At 45.3% G+C, this 22,175-nt stretch overlaps 1 protein-coding gene across 1 annotated transcript; it reads right to left on the minus strand.

Moving 5' to 3' along the window:
- Positions 1-15,221: 15,221 nt before the first annotated feature.
- Positions 15,222-18,914, minus strand: LOC136451477 (probable F-box protein At1g44080). The gene is made up of 3 exons (XM_066452182.1): positions 18,757-18,914; positions 17,221-17,337; positions 15,222-16,550 (listed from the first exon to the last, which is right to left on the minus strand). Exons 2-3 carry the CDS (start codon positions 17,238-17,240, stop codon positions 15,521-15,523), a joined length of 1,050 nt encoding a protein of 349 aa, XP_066308279.1. The 5' UTR covers positions 17,241-17,337; positions 18,757-18,914; the 3' UTR covers positions 15,222-15,520.
- Between the last annotated feature and the right edge of the window lie 3,261 nt (positions 18,915-22,175).

Raw genomic sequence — 22,175 nt, forward strand, 5'->3', positions numbered from 1 at the left:
GCTACGATTCCCAAGCCGGCGGCGGTGGCGAGCGTAGTGGCGACCGGAGGAGGGCCAGCCTCCAGCGGATCCATGGCATGGAGGCGTCCACAGAGGAGGAATCCCACGCCCGCCGCTCTTACCCACAACAAAAAGCGGATCTGACCGGCCTCCGCCAGCTTCGCCGGGATGCGGGGCCTTCTCTGGCGTGCGTGTGCTACTCTCGGAGCATTTTGTCAGCGGCTCCGCGGGGGTGAAGATGTGGAGCCTACTCGACGGCGTGCTCCGTGGTGGTCTCGCGCAGGTACAGGCTCCTCCCTGTGCCTATACGTCTCCGCTATCATGGCGTCGCACACGAGGCTGAGGTAGGGGTGTTAGATTGATCTCCTGACCCGGCCTATTGGGCCTTGGTCTCGCGCCTTGATCGGGGACGTCCAACCCTACATGCTTGGTGGGTCCCCGTCGCACTGCGCTATATAGAGAGGTGGGGGCCGGCGGCTCAAAGCACGAGGTTCGCCGTAAGCCGCAAACCCCACCGACAAACCCTAGACCGATCTACGAGGGCGCGCAGCCAGCGACGGAAAGCTCCGCTGATCCTCGCCGTCGTCACTGCTACACCCGACCGCACTGCATCGACGTCCGTGCAACCTCTACTTCACCCGTCGCTGCCCGTGTGCTACCTCCATCACCGAACCCGCGATGGCCAGCACGACCGCGACATCATCTGGAGGCTCAGGTTCATCACCAGCCCCTCTCTCCCCTATCTCCCTCTCGGTGTAGTGTTCTAGGTCTAAATGTGCATGTGTTTCATGGTTCTATGAGTTCACCGGCCTAGATCTACTCTAGTTGATCCACAGAACATCAACAATGGTACCAGAGCCATACTAGCACGTAGATCTAGAACGGGTACCGATTAGAAAAAGAAAAGTTGATTAGATTCAGTGTGGATCTAAGCAGAAAAAGGGGTCACCCGACTTTCTGTTGAACCCTAACTCGATCCGTCGGATCCGAGAAAAGAAGAAGGGCTCGGTTTTCATGCAAAGAACGAACCCTAAAACCCGAAGGTGATTCGGGGAAAAGAAAACAGTGCCGTCTCCACCCTAACCCTAACCCTAATCGTCAAATCGGGCAAAAATCCGAATAAATGAATCAAAGAAAGGGGAAGAGGGTGGCTCGATCACCTCGCCGTCGAGCACGCCGGCGCGCGGGGGAAAAGAAAAGGAACCGATTTCAAATCGGAAAACCAAACCCTAACCCTAAAAAGGAAGCCTACCTGGGCTTCTACCCACCGCCGGTAGCATCGCCACCGCGCGGATAGGAAACCGCGGCGTCGCTCCCGAACGGCGCGCGGGACAGGGCCGAGATCCGCACGGCACCTCGCCAAGCGGTCACGGCAACAGGGCACCACCCTGCGGCCCCTCGACGGCGACGTGCTCAGCCTCGGGCGAGCACGCACGCCGGCGAGAGGGCGCTGGACGGTGCCGCCCTTCTTCTCCCTCGGCCACTGTGGACGGCCGCTGCCGCTGCTGTGGGTTTCTCCGAGCTGCGCTGGTTGAATGAGAGAGAAGGGGAGGCAGAGAAATGAGGCTAGGGTTTTTCGGGTGGGCGCCGACCGACGGGGTTTTTTATCCCTGCGAAATCGACGGACGACCGTCGGATCGCGACGAACGGTGGCGATCAATCGGGCCGGCTTTAGGCCTAGGCGGGAATGGATGCGCGGCCGAATTCCCGGCCCAGGCCCAGGTTGCGGCCTGGGCGCGGGGGAGCGCTGGAGCGCGCGGCTGGGCCGCAAGCCGCTGGGCCGGGTGTGCTGGCTGGCGCGCGCGCGCGAGAAAAGGCCATGGGCCGAATTTTGGTGGGCCGCGCGTGTGCTGGCTGGGCCGAAATGGCCAAGTAAACAGTAAAGTAACAGTTTTTGTTTTTCTTATTTTCCAGAAAACAGTTTGATCGATTTGAATTGATTTTTATGATAATTTTCTGTACAAAATTTATCCAACGATATTTTTTGTTTAGTAAATAGTAAATTTGCTTCTGGAAAATAGGAAAAAGATTATTAAATGCTAAAGTTTCCGCTGCGTATTTAAAGTTGTAATTTTCGTTATTAAATTCGAACCAACGGAAGAATTTAATTTTGAAAATGGATATGTTTTAAATAGATTATAATATTGTTGTTATTCTGATCAACGTTGATTAATGGCAATATTATAATGTTTTTGTTGTACATTAATTCTATTTCTGCCCAACGGTGATGTAGAATTAGTGTAGAAAATAATTGTATGTTTTAATTTTGACCAACGTTAAACTAAGGCATGCAATTATTGTTGTTATTTCTGTTCTCACCCTATTTGAATTATGTTTTCAGGAGGATACAACCTGATGAGTTGTATCAAAGAAATTCTCACTCTAAAAGGTGATAACTATATTGAGTGGAAGAAAAAGATAGACCTGGCCTTTATCCTCGCTGAGGTGGACTGGGTTGTCACTACACCGTGCCCCAAAGAACCTGTGGCACCGGTGAGGGAGACAGATGAGACTGATGCTGCATGGCAGAACAGAGAGCGGGATTTTGCTCCCGTAAAGATGTCCTATGACCTTGAGCATAGGAAATGGATCACTGCCAACAAGAAGTGTCTGGCAGTGATAAAGAACACAATTGAACCTGCTATTGTGGGCTCAATTTCAGACTGTGACACGGTCACAGAGTACCTAGACAGAATAAAGAGTCAGTTCACTGGCTCTTCAAAGACATATGCAACCCAGCTGATCAAGCAGCTGGTTACAGAAAGGTACTCTGGTGGCGACAGTGGCATTAGAGAGCACATACTGAGAATGAGCAATCTGGCATCTAAGCTCAAACCAATGGATTTGGCACTCAAGGATGAGTTCCTTATTCATTTGATTTTTGCTTCTTTGCCCAAAGAATTTGACATATTTGTTGTTAATTACAACATACAGCCTGAAAAATGGGATTTAGAAAAGCTCATTGCCATGTGTGTGCAGGAGGAGGAAAGAATAAAAGTTTCACAAGGTGGTTCTATCAACTACCTAAAAGATAAGAAAAAGAACTATAATAACAGCTCTTCCTCCAAATCATCTGGAAAAGGTCCCATGCAACAGTCTCAGAACCAGCAATTCCCAGTGGCTAAAGACCAGTGTCTCCACTGCAAGAAGACAGGGCATTATAAAAAGAATTGTCCTGATTTCTTAAAGATGATTATGAAGAATAAAGGTGAGAACATTATTACGTTCGTAAATGAATCCTTGTATGTAAAGTTTTCAAAATCTACTTGGTGGATTGATTCAGGTGCAACTATTCATGTTGCTAATTCATTACAGGGATTCCGTTTGATGAGAACTTTGCAAAGAAGCGAAAGTTTCATTAAAGTAGCAAATGGAGAACAAGCAGATGTTGAGGCCGTTGGTGATCTTCCGTTAGAGCTTACTGATGGCTTCATAATTATTCTTAGAGATGTTCTTTATGTACCTTCTTTGCAAAGAAATTTGATTAGTGTTTCAAAATTGGACCATGATGGTTATGATTGCCATTTTGGAAATGGCAAATGTCAGATATTGTTTAATAATAAATGTATTGGTCTTGCCTTCCGACAAGACGAGCTTTATTTGTTATCACTTCGTGAAAATGTGAATTCCGTATGTGATGTGAATGAAAATATATCCTCATCGAACAATGGAAACAGAAAACGAAAGAAAGCTCAAGATGCGTTGTCGAAATTATGGCACTGTCGTTTAGGCCATATTTCGAGGGGGAGAATAGAAAGACTAGTTAAGAATGATATTCTTCCTCCATTAGAGCTCTCAGAGTTAGATCAATGTAGAGATTGCATAAAAGGAAAGTATGTAAAGAAAATTAAGAAAGATGCCAAACGAAGCACAGGAATCCTACAGATTATTCACACAGACATATGTGGTCCTTTTCCTGTGAAAAGTATGGATGGTTATGATTCATTCATAACATTCACAGACGATTACTCTCGGTTTGGCTACATTTATCCAATTAAAGAGAGAACAGAAGCGTTGGATAAATTTAAAATATTTAAAGTAGAAGTTGAAAATCAGCATGATTTAAAGATTAAGATAGTCAGGTCTGACCGTGGAGGAGAGTACTACGGTCGGCATACCCCATATGGACAAGTTCCTGGACCTTTTGCAAGGTTCTTACAGGAGAATGGTATAGTCGCCCAGTATTCAACACCGGGCGAACTTCAGCAGAATGGAGTAGCTGAAAGGCGTAACCGTACCCTGATGGATATGGTGCGTAGTATGATAAGTTACTCCACTTTACCTACGAGTCTGTGGATGGAGGCGTTAAAAACCGCCATTCATATTCTCAATAGAGTACCAAGTAAGTCGGTGCCCAAAACACCGTATGAGTTGTGGACAGGAAGAGTACCCTCGCTTAACCACTTGCGTGTGTGGGGGAGCCCTGCTGAGGCTAAAGTTTTTAACCCAAACATTGGGAAGCTAGATCCCAAAACAGTGAGTTGCCATTTCATTGGCTACCCAGAAAAGTCAAAAGATTTTCGTTTCTACTGTCCTAACAGACATACAAAGTTTGTGGAAACGAGACACGCTGTCTTCCTAGAGGATGAAATGATAAGGGGGAGCATGGTAGCTCGAGAAATTGACCTTGAAGAGAAGCGGGTGTTTGCACCCACTCCGATCATTCATGAGCCATTTTTCTCACTACCTGCTGTTGCTGCACCAACAGGACAAGACACTGTGGTGCCAGCACCTGTTGTTATCCCGCCTGTGGCAACAATGAATGATGATGAGGAACCTGTGCCTCAGGATCCTATAGAACCTATTGTCACACATGAGGGGGAGCAACAACAGCCTCAAACAGAAAATGTGCCAATTGAGGAGGCCCCTAGAAGGTCTCAAAGAGTTAGAAAATCAGCTATTCCTGCTGATTATGAGGTGTACAACACTGAAGAATTTCAAATGGAGGATGATCCCACCTCATTTGAAGAAGCCATGAAAAGTGATCATTCATCAAAGTGGCTTGAGGCCATGGAAGATGAGATGAGATCAATGAATGCAAATAAAGTTTGGGATTTGGAGATAATTCCTAAAGGAGTCAAAACAGTAGGCTGTAAATGGGTCTACAAAATAAAACTTGACTCTCAAGGGAATATAGAAAGATATAAAGCCCGACTTGTGGCAAAAGGCTTTACACAAAGAGAAGGGATTGATTACAATGAGACCTTTTCTCCAGTCTCATGTAAGGATTCCTTCAGAATCATAATGGCATTAGTGGCACATTACGATTTGGAATTACATCAGATGGATGTAAAAACGGCATTTCTCAACGGAGACTTAGATGAAAATGTTTACATGGCACAACCGAAAGGTTTTGTCATGGAAGGAAAAGAACGTTTGGGATGCCGCCTAAAGAAATCTATTTATGGATTAAAACAAGCTTCAAGACAGTGGTACTTGAAGTTTGATCAGACAATAAAGAATTTTGGGTTTAAAGATAATGTTGAGGACAATTGTGTCTACGCAAAGTTTAAGAATGGGAAGTTTATCTTCCTTGTCCTGTATGTGGATGATATCTTACTTGCTAGTAGTGATGTCAATCTACTACTGGAAACAAAGAAGTTTTTGTCCTCAAAGTTTGATATGAAAGATCTTGGTGAAGCTTCGTTCGTTCTAGGGATCGAGATTCACCGAGATAGAAGTAAAGGGGTATTAGGACTGTCACAAAAGGCATACATAGAAAAAGTCTTAAAGAAATTCAGTATGCACAAATGTAGTCCCTCACCTGCTCCTATAGTCAAGGGCGACAGATATGGGGATTTTCAATGCCCTAGGAACCAATATGAGATCGATCAAATGAAAGTGGTTCCATATGCTTCAGCTGTCGGAAGCTTGCAATATGCTCAAGTATGTACGCGCCCTGACTTGGCATTTGTTACCGGGTTACTTGGCAGATTCTAGAGCAATCCTGGAATAGAACACTGGAAATTGGTAAAGAAAGTCTTGCGTTATTTGCAAGGAACGAAAGGCCTCATGATGACGTATAGAAGATCTGATTCACTCCATATAGTGGGATATTCAGATTCTGATTATGCGGGAGATAATAGAAAATCCACGTCTGGATATGTGTTTACTCTCGCAGGGGGAGCTATTTCATGGAAAAGCTCAAAGCAAACCGTCACTACATCGTCCACAATGTATGCCGAGTTTGTAGCATGTTATGAGGCAACGGGGCAGGTGAACTGGCTAAAGAAGTTCATACCCGATTTGAAGGTGGTTGACGACATCAATAGACCACTGAGGTTATACTGCGATAATAATCCAGCAGTACAGTATGCTCACAACAATAGGTCAAGTGGTGCTGCCAAACACATTGACATAAAGTATTATGTTGTGAAGGATAAAGTCCGGGATCAAATGATAAGTCTTGAGCATATAAGTATCGAAAAGATGCTCGCGGATCCGCTTACAAAAGGCTTACCACCCAACGTGTTCAGAGAACATGTAGCCGGCATGGGTTTAAGGGAAAGCCTATGATTCCTGGACTATAAAGGGCCCAAAAGTTAAAGTAACTGTTTCAGATCAGAGACGTGCATTGTAGCTGTCAAATCTATCGGCGATTGACCGAGACGATGAAACATGCTCTATGCATCATCTGTGAAGAAATGAGTAAGGTTTAAAGGATTGAAGTTTAAAGTTTAAAGATAAAAGTAATAGTGAGATCAAGGGGGAGAATGTTAGATTGATCTCCTGACCAATAGGCCCAACGGCCTATTGGGCCTTGGTCTCGCGCCCTGATCGGGGGCGCCCAACCCTACATGGTTGGTGGGCCCCCGTCGCACTGCGCTATATAGAGAGGTGGGGGCCGGCGGCTCAAAGCACGAGGTTCGCCGTAAGCCGCAAACCCCACCGACAAACCCTAAACCGATCTACGAGGGCGCGCAGCCAGCGACGGGAAGCTCCGCTGATCCTCGCCGTCGTCACTGCTACACCCGACCGCACTGCATCGACGTCCGTGCAACCTCTACTTCACCCGTCGCTGCCCGTGTGCTGCCTCCATCACCGAACCCGCGATGGCCAGCACGACCGCGACATCATCTGGAGGCTCAGGTTCATCACCAGCCCCTCTCTCCCCTATCTCCCTCTTGGTGTAGTGTTCTAGGTCTAAATGTGCATGTGTTTCATGGTTCTATGAGTTCACCGGCCTAGATCTACTCTAGTTGATCCACAGAACATCAACAAGGGGAGGCGGCGGAGCTGATCCAGTGGCTGGGGGTGTTGACCTCCGTCTCGCCCCCACCGCTGCCTCCACATCGTCGTCCTCCGCTCGAGCCACGCCCCACCACAGCACCGGCCGCGTTCCGGCATACCTCGACCCTCTTCTCCTCTCTTCCGGCCCTGTCCTCAGATCGAGTTCTTCGCGGCCATCTTGGAGAGCTTTGGTCTGATTTTTATGTGTTTTCTCCAGGGGAAGAAGAGATTCGATGTGGATCCTGCTACCACGGTGAGGTGCTTGCTACCCTGCGGCTGCGATTGCTGATTCTGATGTGGTATAAACAATGGAGAGACTGTCATCTCTAACCTGCCCACCAGTGACAAGTGTGCAGTTTCTTCCTAATGCTGAGTAGTGTTAGAATCATGTAATTCTTGGCACTTTAAGATGTGCCTGCACTACAAAGTAACAACTCCAAACCCTGTTGTGCAATAGCTGGATAGAGGGCGATGCTGTAAAACTGTCAATGTGTTGTTCGTCCAGACAGGCCTCCACATTTTAATAATTCTGACGAAAAGAACAATTGTTTTATCCATGATGACTACCTTCTTTTCTTTTTGTACTTGTTTGTTTGAATTGATGCTGTCCTAGATCAATTTGGTTGATCTATAGTTTGATTTTGGGAGTTGTTCCCTATTTGCAGGTGCTCCATTTGGTTATAAGAAAGTTGATTCAGGTGCCGATCTCATTCAGGTATGGTTCTGCTACAAACTGGTTATATTTGCCCAACAACAACAACAACAAAGCCTTTAAGTCCCAAACAAGTTGGGGTAGGCTAGAGTTGAAACCCAGCAGAAGCAATCAAGGTTCAGCCACGTGAATAGCTGTCTTCCAAGCACTCCTATCTAAGGCTAAGTCTTTAGGTATATTCCATCCTTTCAAGTCTCCTTGGTTATATTTACCCAAATAAGAAATTACTTCTGTTTTTTTATTTCTGTTGTCCTTGCTAGAAGGCTTGTTAACAATCATTCCCACTTCCCACTTAGTCTCCCTTTTGCATAGGTGTACAATTGTACATGGACTTTCCATTGTTAGTGTTTTCTTTTGTTTTCAGAAAGATGATGAAATGTTTCTATAACTTAATTTGCCATTGAGCTAAGACAGTTAAAAAAGATGTAATGCAGATAGAATGATACGATTTGTTTGGATATATGTGTCAAAGGGACTTTATATTTTTTATTGCGTACTTCTTAGGCTTTAACAAAAGATAGCTTTTTTCACATGGTAGTGCTATTAGCAAGCACTTAATTGTGACCATGTTATGTCATGTACATTAAAATATGGAACGGATGTAATCATTCTGAATTAATTGAGCCCTTGCATTTAGGCGGCACCACTTCTGTAAATAATAATTACAGCCATGTCATCGGATGGCTTAATTGATTTCTTGTTTGATTCAACATGGTTTCACTATTCGATCTCTGCCCATTTGTTGACATTCATGTGTGAATGCATTGTTTCCTTTTTCCATTAAAAAGAGTTATGATAACAAAATGAAGAATATGCAATCTGAGGCCTCCTGGGTAACCCGGAAGTCTAAGTATCGGAAGGCAGCACAAGAATTGCTTACGCAACAGGGAAAATGGATGGCAAAGAGGCCCCATTGGTAATTCTGAGAAACCAATAAGATTACTTTGTCTCATGTATGAGAAGTGAAACGGCCCCGATTTCCGCGAAGGGAAATCCACAGCGTCGAAGTGTAATAAGACCGTTGTAGATCATATTACCTAAATTCCAGTCGAATATCACATCCATACAACGATAATATCAGAATACAAATAGTACGGAATTACATAAATTATTACATCGCCGCATGGGCGGAATCAAAAGTAGCATTCATTCAGAACAGCTTGAAGATAAGATCGTCAAACTCGAGCGTAGGAACGAATCCCTCAACCGTCAAACTCCTCGGAGCTATACTCCTCAGCAGAATCTGTGTGCCAAAATTTATCAGTACGATTTGTACTGGTCACTCCCAACCCTATGAGCATTGCTTTGTGGAATTTGGATGTAAGTTGGATATAGTCAAAGGAACCTATAAGGCTAGGGTTTCCTATGTATTTAGCATATCAAGTATATATAAGTGTAGTCAAGTTTTAACACCATTCCCACACACATTTCACCCCATTCCCATTCTAGAGCCAGGTTTCGATCCTGGGATCGATATACCACCATCACCACACCATCACCATACCATCGCTCAGTCGACAGGCCAACTCCCTCTCGGCACTGTCTCAAGGCCCGTAGCCCCTGGCTACGACCGACACTTTCTCACTGGGGAAGAAAAGAAGGACTCATCTCATTATCTAGTTTAAGCGAAACCCAGGAAAGGTCCATAGCCGACAAGTCGGCGCATGTATCGATCGATCAACCATACACTCTGCAGAGGTTTTACATAACCACAAGATCCGCCTTCCTCGCTGACCGTCGTCAACTGGGCTGATTCCGGCCGCTTGCTAGCCTAGGATAATGCCACTCTACCATTCAGCCCTGGTACACCCCAAGTCTAGTCTAGGGTGGCTGAAACTGTGAGTCATGAGCCGGGTCCACAAGGTCTCCATGAAGTCTCGGAAGGGTGTGGGGGAAATCCTCCGCGCCCCGTACCTCCTTACACTGTCCGCTATCAACCTAGCAGTAGTGGCAATATCCTACCAAGTAGTCCGGCCGTCCCGCACCATATAGGGCGAGTGGTACGTAAGGCTTCCCGATGAATCTGAGTACTAGTAAGTTCTTAGGGGTGACCAAGCCAGAATGTCTTCATCAGGGTTTCCATTTACCGTGCCACCACAGCACCTCCATCCTGGGCTCCTCCCATCACAGGTTCACACCCAGGACCACCTCATATACCATTTACCCACCACAGGTATCCATTCCAGGGGTGCCCAGGTAGCACCACATGGCAAGACTTGCCCCAGGCTCGTCGTATACTCCAACTTGGTTGACACAACCCTCACCCTCCACACACCCAAGTCACACACGCAGCACTCTCCTCATAGTCCAGATAACACCAGTTTCCACCACGCATGTAGTATAAGCGTAGTAGAAGTATAAGTAATGAAATATATATAGCAGTGAGCGTGTGTCTAGCCTAATAGCAGGGTATGCAGGGGTAAGGTTGCGTCAAGGTAAAGGCCTTCAAGTAAGCATACTACCATGCAATTCCTATCATGAAATGACTGTAGCAGTAAAAGTGAAGCAATAGCAGTTCTATATTAGCCATGCGTAATAGGTGCTACGAGATTGGGTGGGATGTGGCACCTTCAGTGTAGTCGTCTCCGTTCTCTTCACGGTACTCACGATCCTCGTCTGTCTGGTTCTCCTCCGAGTCTGCAACGATCGCATTATAGTCGCGTTAGCGACGTCTATAGAATAGCACAAAGAAGCAATGAAAATTCAAAAGAGCCAAATGCACTCAAACATGGGTTCATTGCGTAGAGCTCGATTTTAGATGAATTTTGGTCCTGGTTTCGTATTTTTCTGAGGTCATATGAATTAGTTATGAATTTTCGAAGTTTAAATCATTTCTGAAAATAGAAAAAGGCTGAATTAATTCTGGGCTGACACGTGTCACGCTGTGACTGGTCCACGTGGCATGCTGACGTCCCGGTTCCGAGCTGATAGGTGGGGTCCACCTGACGTCATGCTGACGTCAGCAACGTCATCAGTTCTGACAAGTGGGCCCAGGGACCCTTGGGTCACTGACATGTGGGTCTGGTCAAAGTCAACGTCAGTCAACGGCCAACGGTCTACGGTCAGGGTCACTGACGTGTGGGGCCAGGGCTGCTGACGTCAGCATGACGTCACCTTGACTGTGTTGGCTTCTGACGTGTGGGTCCCGTGTGACGTCAGCATCTGACATGTGGGTCCAGAGTGTCCGTGCCACTGATATGTGGGGGCAGGTCAATGGTCAACGTTGACCGGTCAACGGTCAACATGGGCCGGGTCTCAAACGGGCTCTGGCGGACTCGGGTTGGGCCGGTCTGGACCGGGCCAGGCCGGACACGTGGCAAGCTGTGGCGCTGCCACGTCGTAGCCGTGGGCCTCTACTGGGCTGTGGTCTACGGCTGTGGGCGTGAGCGTGGCTCACGGTGGACCAAGAGACGCTGGTCCATGGACCGCAGACAGGTCTACGGTGGACTGAGTCCACCCTTCTTCTCTCAGGCACGGTCTATGTGCACCGGGTGCACGCGCGGGTTGCCGGCGAGGGGAGTTTCCCCTGCTTCTCCGGCGGCTGCGCTCTTGCCGGCGGCGAGCTCGTTGGTGAGCCTCCGTGGCGATGCTGGCGTCCAGTTGGGGAGGGGAAAAGCTTCCCCAGGCCAGCCGCCGTGGCCAACGCCCTAGAAGGCCCGCGGCTGTGCTCTTGCCGGCGGCGAGCTCGTTGGTGAGCCTCCGTGGCGGTGCTGGCATCCAGTTGGGGAGGGGAAAAGCTTCCCCAGGCCACGGCGATCATGATGCTGGGGTCTAAGTGGTGGCCGGGGCCTTCTAGGGCGTTGGCCACGGCGGCTGGCGGCTCGCCGGTGGCGAGGTCGCGCATGCAGGCTCTCCGGTGGCTCGGCTGGGCAGATAGAGGCTTCTGCGGATCCGTGGGTTCACGGCAAAGGCGTCCAGGGCTCAAGGCGGGGCTTCGGGCTTCCAGGTGGCCAGTAGGTGCTCCCCGGCGGCCACGGCAACGACGGCGAGGCGCGCGGGTGAACTACGGGGCTCCAGCGAGGTGGTCACGGCGTGGTCGCGGGTGTGTGCGTGGGTGCGGGTGTTCCCAGAGGCCGGAGACGGCCCTGGCCTACGCGCTCCCGGCGTGGAGCGCCATGGCCGATACGGTGAAGTCCGGCGGCGAGCAGGGAGGGACCGGGAGGAGGCTCACCGTTGGTGTCGACGGCGATAGGGTGGCGATGCAGTGGCGGTTCGAGGCCGTGTAGCTCCGGAAGCCGTGCAGTGCCGACCCGCGAATGTGATGACGACGACGGTGTCACCCTTGGCTCCGGCGACTTCGGCAGCACGCGGGGGCTCCGATCCTCCTCTCATGATCTCCTTCCCGGCCCTCTACTCTCGGTGCGGTGCGGCTGCTGGGCCACCAAGCGGCGACGGTGGCTGAGGGAGAGGCTAAGGCGCCGGGCGGGAGCGGCGCGCGGGCTAGCTTTATAGCCGAGCACCATGCTCCCAATGGCGTCTGGTATCGTGCGATGGAGCGACGTGGGGCGCATCCGACGGTGGTGTGGGGTTGCGTGACCGCGGCGCATGGGGGAGCAAGGCCATGCCCTGGGCGTGACCCCCTGGCCCGCCCCTGCCACCGCTGTCGGCCCTTGGTCGCGCGGGCGGTTGAGCGTGGGCGCGGGGAAGATGAATAGGAGAAGGCTGACGGGTGGGGCTCGGCAGGCAGTGACAGCAGACGACGCGGAGGGCGTGCGGGCGTGCGCGGCATGCTGGGCCGGCTCGTGGGCCGCGTGCGCGCGCGCTGGGGGGAATGGCGGGCGCGGTTCCGAGCAGGCCGAGCTGGCTGGGCCGCGAAGCCGAGCAGGCCGAGCTGCTGTGTGGCTTCTTTCTTTTTCTTTTTCCACTTTGTTTTTCTTCTTTTTTTTGAATTCAAATTTGGTTTTGAAATTTGAATTCAAAATTGGTGCACCAAATTCATTGGAGTTTTAGATATGAGACCCACAACATACTTATATAAATACTAGGAATTTATTTGGCTATTTTGTATAACAAAAATAGGTGTGGTTTTTGTTATACAAAAATAGAATTAGTTTTTCTCTTTAAACCTTTATTTCTTGGTTTGAGTTTCAATTATTTTATGGTTTATTATTTTATTGGAGATGTTAAGCATATCATAACTCAAATGGAAATCCAAATCACATTTTGAATTAACAAAGTATGCAATACTTTACTTGTTAGAATTTAAATAAACACAATTAACTAATGACATGCCATGCTTATGTGTTAATTTGGGTTGGGGTTAGACCTAATGCATTTCTTAGGTTGGGTTTCTATACATGACACTCATCATCACATGGGAGTTCTAAGAAAAATTTTGTAGTTGTGATTTTTGGGTTGTTACAAGAAGTCAACTCCATTTTCTGCCTTTTGTTCTTAGAAAAATATATACCTGAGAAATCCTAGCCGCAGCGTCATATTCAGGTTACCTAAATATATGAAGTCGAATAGTTTGTTACTATCAATGGGTATTTGGACTCTGCGGAGGTGCTAGGAAGAGAGATTTTATGCTACCAATCTTAGTAACCAGATTTCTCAGCCTATAAACACTAATTATATATTGTGACATGTATTGAGTACGTGTTCTTTTAATTTTGTACGATTATGAGGTTATCTTGCATGGTACAACTGTAATTTCTTTTACATTTTGGTGTGGTCTACTGGTCTAGATGTTTGGTAGAAATTGAATCTGAGAAAGTAAAGGTGACGACATTGCTTCGGTTACTTGAATTTGAGACTGAAATTAGTCTATAGTACTTTGAATATACAATCTAGAAAATGCTCCACTATGCCTGGTTGTGCGCCCAGGGTTTTAGAAAATGATGTTGTTGAAGTCAAAGTTTGTCGAGAAGTCTCCTGTGCATTTTTGTTCTTCAATCTACTCGTAGCAGAAATAGCAGAAGCATGATTTGCTGGTGCTTTACTATGTAGCCAGAACTTTGGGGTTTTATAGATAATTTATGTTTCACATGAAAAAAATGTTTAGATATGAAACCAGAAATTTATAAACTGATGGCTCCCAATAACCACAAATGTCGTAGCTAAATTTATGTTCTACGTTCTACATATATGGTGACCTTTCTAATCACCTCATATCATGTGCTTTGTAGCTAACAAATAACGGCACTGTGAAGAACAATCTCAATTGCTTATATGACGTTCAGAAGGTTCCATCTCCTATTGTTTCTTCGGTCTTCACCCCCGTTAATAATAGCCAGATCGACACAATGCATGTAGCCAGACTATGCATTCTTCCTCAGGTTGTGGTTAGTGATGTATTATGTTACCCAAAAAATATTGATTCCTGCTTCCATATCAGGATCTGGTGGAGGTTGGTGGTAGTTAAATTTTGTAATTATTAATTAAGTTCTATTCCATTTGTAACTATGACATCAACTAGTAAGGTAGCACAATTGAATTTATTCTTCAGTAGCATCATTGTGTATCGTGTTGCACAGCGTTACACTATTGTTCACCAATCGATATTACTTGATGGATGCAACTTGCTACTATTTGGGATGAATTGAACTATATTCTTTGAGACCAGTGTTTTAACAATCTGTCCGGTAGGGCGCTGCGAAGCGCTCAAAAATTTCTAGTATATAAGTAGCCAAGTAGGAGTAGCTGAGCAGGGCTGTTTCACAGAAAGAGCATGGAAACAGCGTGACAGAAACTAGCCAACTGCCCAAGCGCGTTGGATGTATCGCATTATCGCACGGCACAAACCTGGTACGTGAGCATAAATTTAAAAACCAAACTTAACTGAAAGCTGAAGCCGCGTTTCTGACTTTTCATATGAACGAATATAAGGGACCAAACGCCTGACCTGGGCTTGAGCACCATGCAATGCAAGTACCACGAATATAACGTTGCTGCATGCAATGCAAGTACGACGAAGAATAACGTTTCAGTTGTATTGCGAAGGACGGAACGAAAATTGCTGCATAGCAGTGAACTAGTGATGTACGTCAAGGAGAAAGGACCAAGCACAAAGTAGAGTACGTGCAGCCAGCATATCATAGTGTAACGTGATTGCTTAAATAAGCTAGCCAGCTGCTCACTAACCAGGGAAGAAGCAGAAGCAAGCCTTCTGTGCTTCAAGTACTTGAAACTAGCTTACTTCCCTCCGTTCCTAGTTGCTAAGTCGTTTTGGCTTTTCTAGATGCAAAAACTTATGTACTAAAAAAGCTAAAACGCCTTAAAATTTGGAACAGAGAAAGTAGCTTTCTAGATTTTTCAGTCCTCAAATAGGAAAATTAAAAATTCGGAATAGTTTACTGCCCAAAACAGCTTGAAACGGAAGTTCCAAATTCACACACCCCACTGCAAATAGTTCAAACAGTTGATTTAGCCACAATTACAAAGATGTCCGATACTTCAGAAATTCATACACATAAACCTGCGGTTGCATGTGCGACATCCAATACTTTAGAAATACGGAATACTATACGGCCTCCATCTTGGGATAAATGGCCATCCATAGGAGCCTACAATACTAGATGGGCTCCATCTTGGGGTAAACGGACACGCAACTTTCACCATTGCCTATTTATTTAGTATTTATTTTAGTGAAGGGATAAACCATAAGACCTGGTCTCGCTGAGGCCGACGGTAGTAGTCATTGCGCCCTTGGCCCTGGCCGATAGTAAGAGTTTGGACAAGTTCCTTGGTCCCATGCTCAAGGTTGAATGCGCACAGGTTGTTGTACATGTCGATGAAGTAGATGCAGTTTGCTTTCAGGTTGGGGTGGTCATTGGCAGGGAAACAGAATGAGTTGTAGTGGCTCACAAACAGTGCAAGATCCCCAATGTTCTCGGTTCCAACCCAGGAAAAGGTCCCCTTGTCCAATATCCAAACAGCAAATTTATTCTGACACAGGCGCTTAACCCTAATCAGATCACCAGCTGGGGTCTCTATAAGACAGCGAAACCTCCACCGATGTGTGACTTCCTCATCTGGCCATGCATGGGGCGGCTCTGCCCACATCTCAACTGTACCATACATATCACATGTGTACAGCCGACCTCTATGCTTGATGATATCATCCAAAATGAATTTTGATTCAACAGACGACCAGTTGCTAGATCCTTGTCGTGTTACTTTATAACCTTTCTCATCAGCATAGAGGACAGCAACAATAAAGTTCCTCTCATTCATTTCAAGCAGCTTGGCCTTAGAGAAGGTCCTGCGTCCTATCGGGGGGAGCTGAATGTGTTTGCCACTGATAGGGTTAACCAGCTGCATGGTTCCATAAGTTTGACTGAAGTAGATAATCCATCCATTGGAAGAACCAACTGGAGCCCAGACAGATTCAAACAGTGAGGCAGTGTTAGGGAGACGGATACTTTGATTCTTTCTTTCAGGAATGCAAAAGAACTGAGCACCAAGAGGATTCTGATCTGGGGGGAGCATCAGCCATGGGTCCACCCTTGGACGGTATGACACATCCTTGCAGACATTGTTCCAAGATGTGCACACAGCACGAAATCTAATGTAATCAGGGATTGGAAGCTTCTTTATTATTATACCAAGAATATCAGTTTGAATAGAGGCCCAATCCGCCATGCCACTAGAAGTAACTTCTAAGCACCTGAAAGATTAATCTTGTATCAGACTATGAGTAGGCAACATGATCATCAACACTACAATGTAATAAAAACATCATCTTCTAGTAACAAGTTTGCGAAATGGTCTTAGAATAGTATTAATGTAATCACTATTCAGTATCCAATGCACTCAAACGAGTTGAATTCACACATAACATATTTCTGATAGGTCTACAGATCAGCAAATACATATAAATATTGTGGAAAACTGGAAATCTTTTGACATGCTACTCTCTTTTATATCTGGGTTGCTACTGAAGAAATAGAATGAAAAAATGCATGATTTTTTACTTCGACCAAAAACATGTGCTGATCTTAAAGTCAAATTGGCCAAACAAAATTCACAATCCAGGTCACCAATCCATATATGAATCTTCAGATAATATAACCTCGTGGATATTGGCATGTCAGCTGCATGCATAACGCATATGCAAGCTTCTGAACCAAAACATGTTCTTCGACTAACAATAAAAGCATGCGCAAGGTAGCCCATTTAAATCATTCATTTGTTTCAATCAAACAGTAGACTGAAGACTGGAAAAAACAAAATATGAATGCACAAGAATTACATCTCATGACAGGAAAAACCATATGTAATTTAACCAAGTTTGTGTACTCATTGACAGTGGCCTCATAAGTATGTGATAACAGTACCTTGGAACCTTTGCAGACATGCCACTACTAACCAGTTAGCTAAGGTTTTACTTCAGACTTGACAACAGGAATGCCAATATAACTTAAAACTTCAGCAAGACATAGAAAGAGCATGTTCTGTTGCATAAGACAAGTGAGAACATCAGTTATCATAATGAAAAAAAAGTACAAATATTCAGTGCTTCAGCACTCAAATAATTTGAAGTAAGGAGGTCTTTTCAGTATAAATATTGCCTAGCTCAGCAAAAATCCATGGTGACTTCTGTAACCAATTTAAAATTATTCACCCATAAAGGCTTTTCTTCTCTATTAGCAACATAAACTGTCACTGGCATAGCATGTAGTCAGTTTATTTTTTTTCAAAACAGTGAAACATGTATCAGGTCTGCTGCCTGATTTATTTCCTACATACATGTATGTGTAAGTACATAAAACCCAGCAAATTAACAGTCTGAATTACCAATCTATCCTTTTATAGTTTATTACATTCTAAACTGTACAAGATGAAAATTGCAGAAGGAGCATAAACTGAAGTACTGAACCACAAAAGGTTACAGGAGAAAGGGACCACTTCAATCGCCATTTGGATAAGGAGTGAATAATATGAAGAATGAACAAATTGATAAACATGATAATTCCCTGTAAAGAGTTTTGTAACAAGCACAAGGGAATAGGTAGGCAACTGGGTGTTGGCTGGTGGTTAGCACCAGATCGCTGAGATCAGGTAAGCTAGGTGGCCACCTAGACAGTCACAGCAATTTGGCAGACACCTACGCGGCCGATTTTAGGAACAGTACCTGTAATGATGGTGGTAAGCTGCTGGTTCTCAAGTTTTGTTTTGTTTTTTTGTTCGATCCTTACTGACACCTATGGTCAAATCACTCCAACCCAATGGAATGGTCACGGGGTGACCAACTAGAAGCATCACTACAGATCTATATACTCGTGCTTGTTATTACATCCCGTTCTTACATGTACAGCTAAGAAAGTATTCAATCTTTAACGATCGCAAATCCCATGCATTGAAAAGACTAGAACGGCAGACAAATCACTCCAACCCAATGGAATGGTCATGGGGTGGCCAACTAGAAGCATCACTACAGATCAATATATACTCGTGCTTGTTATTACATCCCGTTATTACAGGTACAGCTAAGAAAGTATTCAACCTTTAAAGATCACAAACCCATGCATCGATTACATCCCGTTCTTACAGGTACAGCTAAGAAAGTATTCAATCTTTAATGATCACAAACCCATGCATCGAAAAGACAAGAATCGCAGCATAATCACACCAGCCCTCACGAACGTCTAGAATCCCCCACCCCAAACCCTACACAACCCCCCAAAGCCACACACCGCGTCTTCCGACACCCAAACCCCGAGACATCAGATCGAACCGCTGGTCACCAAGAACCCTAAACCCCGGGCGGAATCAAGAACCCCCAATAAAAACCCGAAACTGACCAATCAAACCGTCCGCACAACACCCGGAGGGGGGAGAGGGAAGGGGAGGGGAACGCAATCGGATCTCACCTCACCGCCGCGATCAGTGGGCCGGGCGGGGGAGTGGAGGAGGAAGTGGAGGACTGGAGGTGATGGGGATTTCCGGAGCTATTTCTTCTTGGGGACGGCGAAGGCCGTAGGCCGAACGGCGGACGGCACGGAGAGAGACTGGGATTTTTTTTTTATTTTCTTTATTATATCGGGGGGAGAGAGAGGGCTGGGCTTCTTTTAGAAGTGGGGGTGGCCCCGGAGTGACTTTGAAAAGTACTATGTACGTCTTGTCCAGCGTGTGATCCACGGTTGTTTCTTTTTCTTTTGACGTCTAGGCCTGGTTTAGATCACCTCCCAATTTCAAGTTTTTTCACTTTCTTTTCATCACATCAATTTTTAGCCGCTTACATGGAGCATTAAATGTAGGTAAAAAAAATAACTAATTGCACAGTTTAGTTGAAAATCACGAGATGAATTTTTTGAGCTTAGTTGGTCCACGATTGGACAATATTTACTAAATAAGACGAAAACGTTACTATTCATCGGGTTGCAATTTTTTACAATCTAAACATGGCCTTAAAAAAATCGGTACCAGGTCTTTGCACGTACGGTGGGGAGTTTTTTTTAATATACAGCCCCCGTTCGCTGGTCTGAATCTTGGCTGAAACTGACTGAAAAATACTGTTCTGGCTGAATTATTGCGAGAGAAAAATACTGTTCCGACTAAAAAAAAAAAACAAGCCGAACAAGTCGAATATGGGATAAGCCGAACGAGGCCATAAGAAAAACTAACAAATTAGCTCGGACGTTGCAATAGGAGAAAAAACATCAAATGGTCATGGAAAGCCACGATAATTACATATCTATTTATGTTGTAGAGTCTGTCTATCCAACAACCATGTGTTTTATGTAGTTTCAACACATGAATTTTTTTGCACCATAAAATTAAGATCCAACAGCCTTCATCCTTCTTCTACCTCCAGCCTTCTTCTACCTTCAGACAATCACAAATTACAAGATCACAAATCCACAGATCACAAGAAACAATTTTTTTCTATGCAAGGACAAAAGACAAATCGGGTCCGACAATGCGTATACGTAGACAAATTAGTAAGTTCGCTGTGGCGTGGCGCCCATCATCGATTTCCATATGTTTGTGGGCCCATCATATCGCACGGTGGCTACATGACAAACCGGTGTGTTTGTGGGATATGATGTTCGACGCGATTCGTTCTCGGGTCGCCGTCGCATGGTCGGTACACCCAGAGAGACGCGCGCGAGAAACTGGAGCCGCAGTATATACGCGCGTAGTAGTACTCCTATACGCTGCTACACAAGAGAGAGGGAGAGAGGGACAAAAAAAAATCCATGTGTTTTTTTTTGCTAAAACACACGTGTGTTGTATAACATTTCTGATATCGTATCCTTTTCATAAAATTTAAAATCTATAATTTATTTTATTGATAACTATGACATCCATGGTATTAGATAGTTAATACTTGTAATAATATGTAGCTTGGAGGCATATTTATTTAATAATAAAATTATAAATTGGACAAACCTTATCTTACTCTAATCTTACCTTTTAATATACCTTAATATTAAATTAAAACATGAAAAGTTTGTTGCTAGTTTTATTATTTTCTATTTAGATTAGGATTCCTATTCAGCTTTCCAAACTGCCCAAGCTAATTAATAATCTATCAAACATCTCATGTAGAACTTGATAAACCAGGTCAAAATCTACAAGATGGGAAAAAAACATCAATATAGTATTATGCTATAGGTTTAGAGTTGTCATTGATGTCATCTCTTCTCGGTAGGAAGGCTAAAGAAAAAATTCTTTAAGTAGTGACATGAGAAAATTGAAGGATATCTCCTGCTAATTTTATTCTTTTATCCGAACCAAGCAGCATTTATTTTTTTTCATACTATACTTAGCCAGTGGACAAGCACATGCAACACAAACGTATTTAAAAAGTTTTTGTTTAATAGAAGTAACAAGGATATTTGTAAAAAACGATTCATGTGACATAGAGAAAAAATATCCACCATGCACACACATGGTATGTGATCATGTGCTAGCTCTCATCTCCGTCTGGGTACGCGTTGCTGGTCGTCTGTTGCAAACACCCTACGTCCACGCTAGCGTCGACAGAAAACAACTTGAACAGCATGTTCGTTTGGTCGTAAACGATCGTAAATTTTCAGCCAGAACAGTATTTTTCTTTCACACCAAACCAGTCAGCAGTAATAATCCACGATCATATAAGATCGTTTCAGCCCAGGAGTTGGCCACCTACGCGAGTTCCGAGTTCCGACAACCTCTGTCTCGATCTCTTCTTCCATGTCGTCCCCGACTCGTCGGCGTAGCCCGTCACCATTGCGTGGGCACACACCCGCTCACCGCCCTCAAGCTTATCACGAACCTCCATGGCGTGCCATGGCCAAGTCCGATAGAGAAGGCTTTTCTACGCCGCCACGCTCTGGATGCACGAGCGACATCATCCCAAGACGCTCGCCAATAACCTTCCCACGCGCGCACGGCCAAAACGTTGCCCCTCAGCCCGCCGCTGGAGCTCCCGTGCTTGCTGACTTTGTCAGCGCCACACTCTCCATCTCTTTTTTTCATCCAGAATACAGCCCCCGTTCGCTGGTCTGAATCTTGGCTGAAACTGACTGAAAAATACTGTTCTGGCTGAATTATTGCGAGAGAAAAATACTGTTCCGACTAAAAAAAAAAAACAAGCCGAACAAGTCGAATATGGGATAAGCCGAACGAGGCCATAAGAAAAACTAACAAATTAGCTCGGACGTTGCAATAGGAGAAAAAACATCAAATGGTCATGGAAAGCCACGATAGTTACATATCTATTTATGTTGTAGAGTCTGTCTATCCAACAACCATGTGTTTTATGTAGTTTCAACACATGAATTTTTTTGCATCCATAAAATTAAGATCCAACAGCCTTCATCCTCCTTCTACCTCCAGCCTTCTTCTACCTTCAGACAATCACAAATTACAAGATCACAATCACAGATCACAAGAAACAATTTTTTTCTATGCAAGGACAAAAGACAAATCGGGTCCGACAATGCGTATACGTAGACAAATTAGTAAGTTCGCTGTGGCGTGGCGCCCATCATCGATTTCCATATGTTTGTGGGCCCATCATATCGCACTGTGGCTACAGGACAAACCGGTGCCTTTGTGGGATATGATGTTTGACGCGATTCGTTCTCGGGTCGCCGTCGCATGGTCGGTACACCCAGAGAGACAGCGCGCGAGAAACTGGAGCCGTAGTATATACGCGCGTAGTAGTACTCCTATACGTTGCTACACAAGAGAGAGGGAGAGAGGGACAAATTTTTTTTTGCTAAAACACACGTGTGTTGTATAACATTTCTGATATTGTATCCTTTTCATAAAATTTAAAATCTATAATTTATTTTATTGA

The sequence above is a fragment of the Miscanthus floridulus genome, chromosome 5 (genome assembly GCF_019320115.1).
Source record: "Miscanthus floridulus cultivar M001 chromosome 5, ASM1932011v1, whole genome shotgun sequence".
NCBI lineage: Eukaryota > Viridiplantae > Streptophyta > Magnoliopsida > Poales > Poaceae > Miscanthus > Miscanthus floridulus.

What these genes read in the sequence shown, in the direction of transcription:
- LOC136451477 (XM_066452182.1), bottom strand. Translation starts at nt 17,240, where the DNA reads ATGTCTGCAAAGGTTCCAAG. An exon ending in ATGTCTGCAAAGGTTCCAAG is followed by an intron (nt 16,551 to 17,220) that starts GTACTGTTATCA and finishes TTAATCTTTCAG; the next exon opens with GTGCTTAGAAGTTACTTCTA.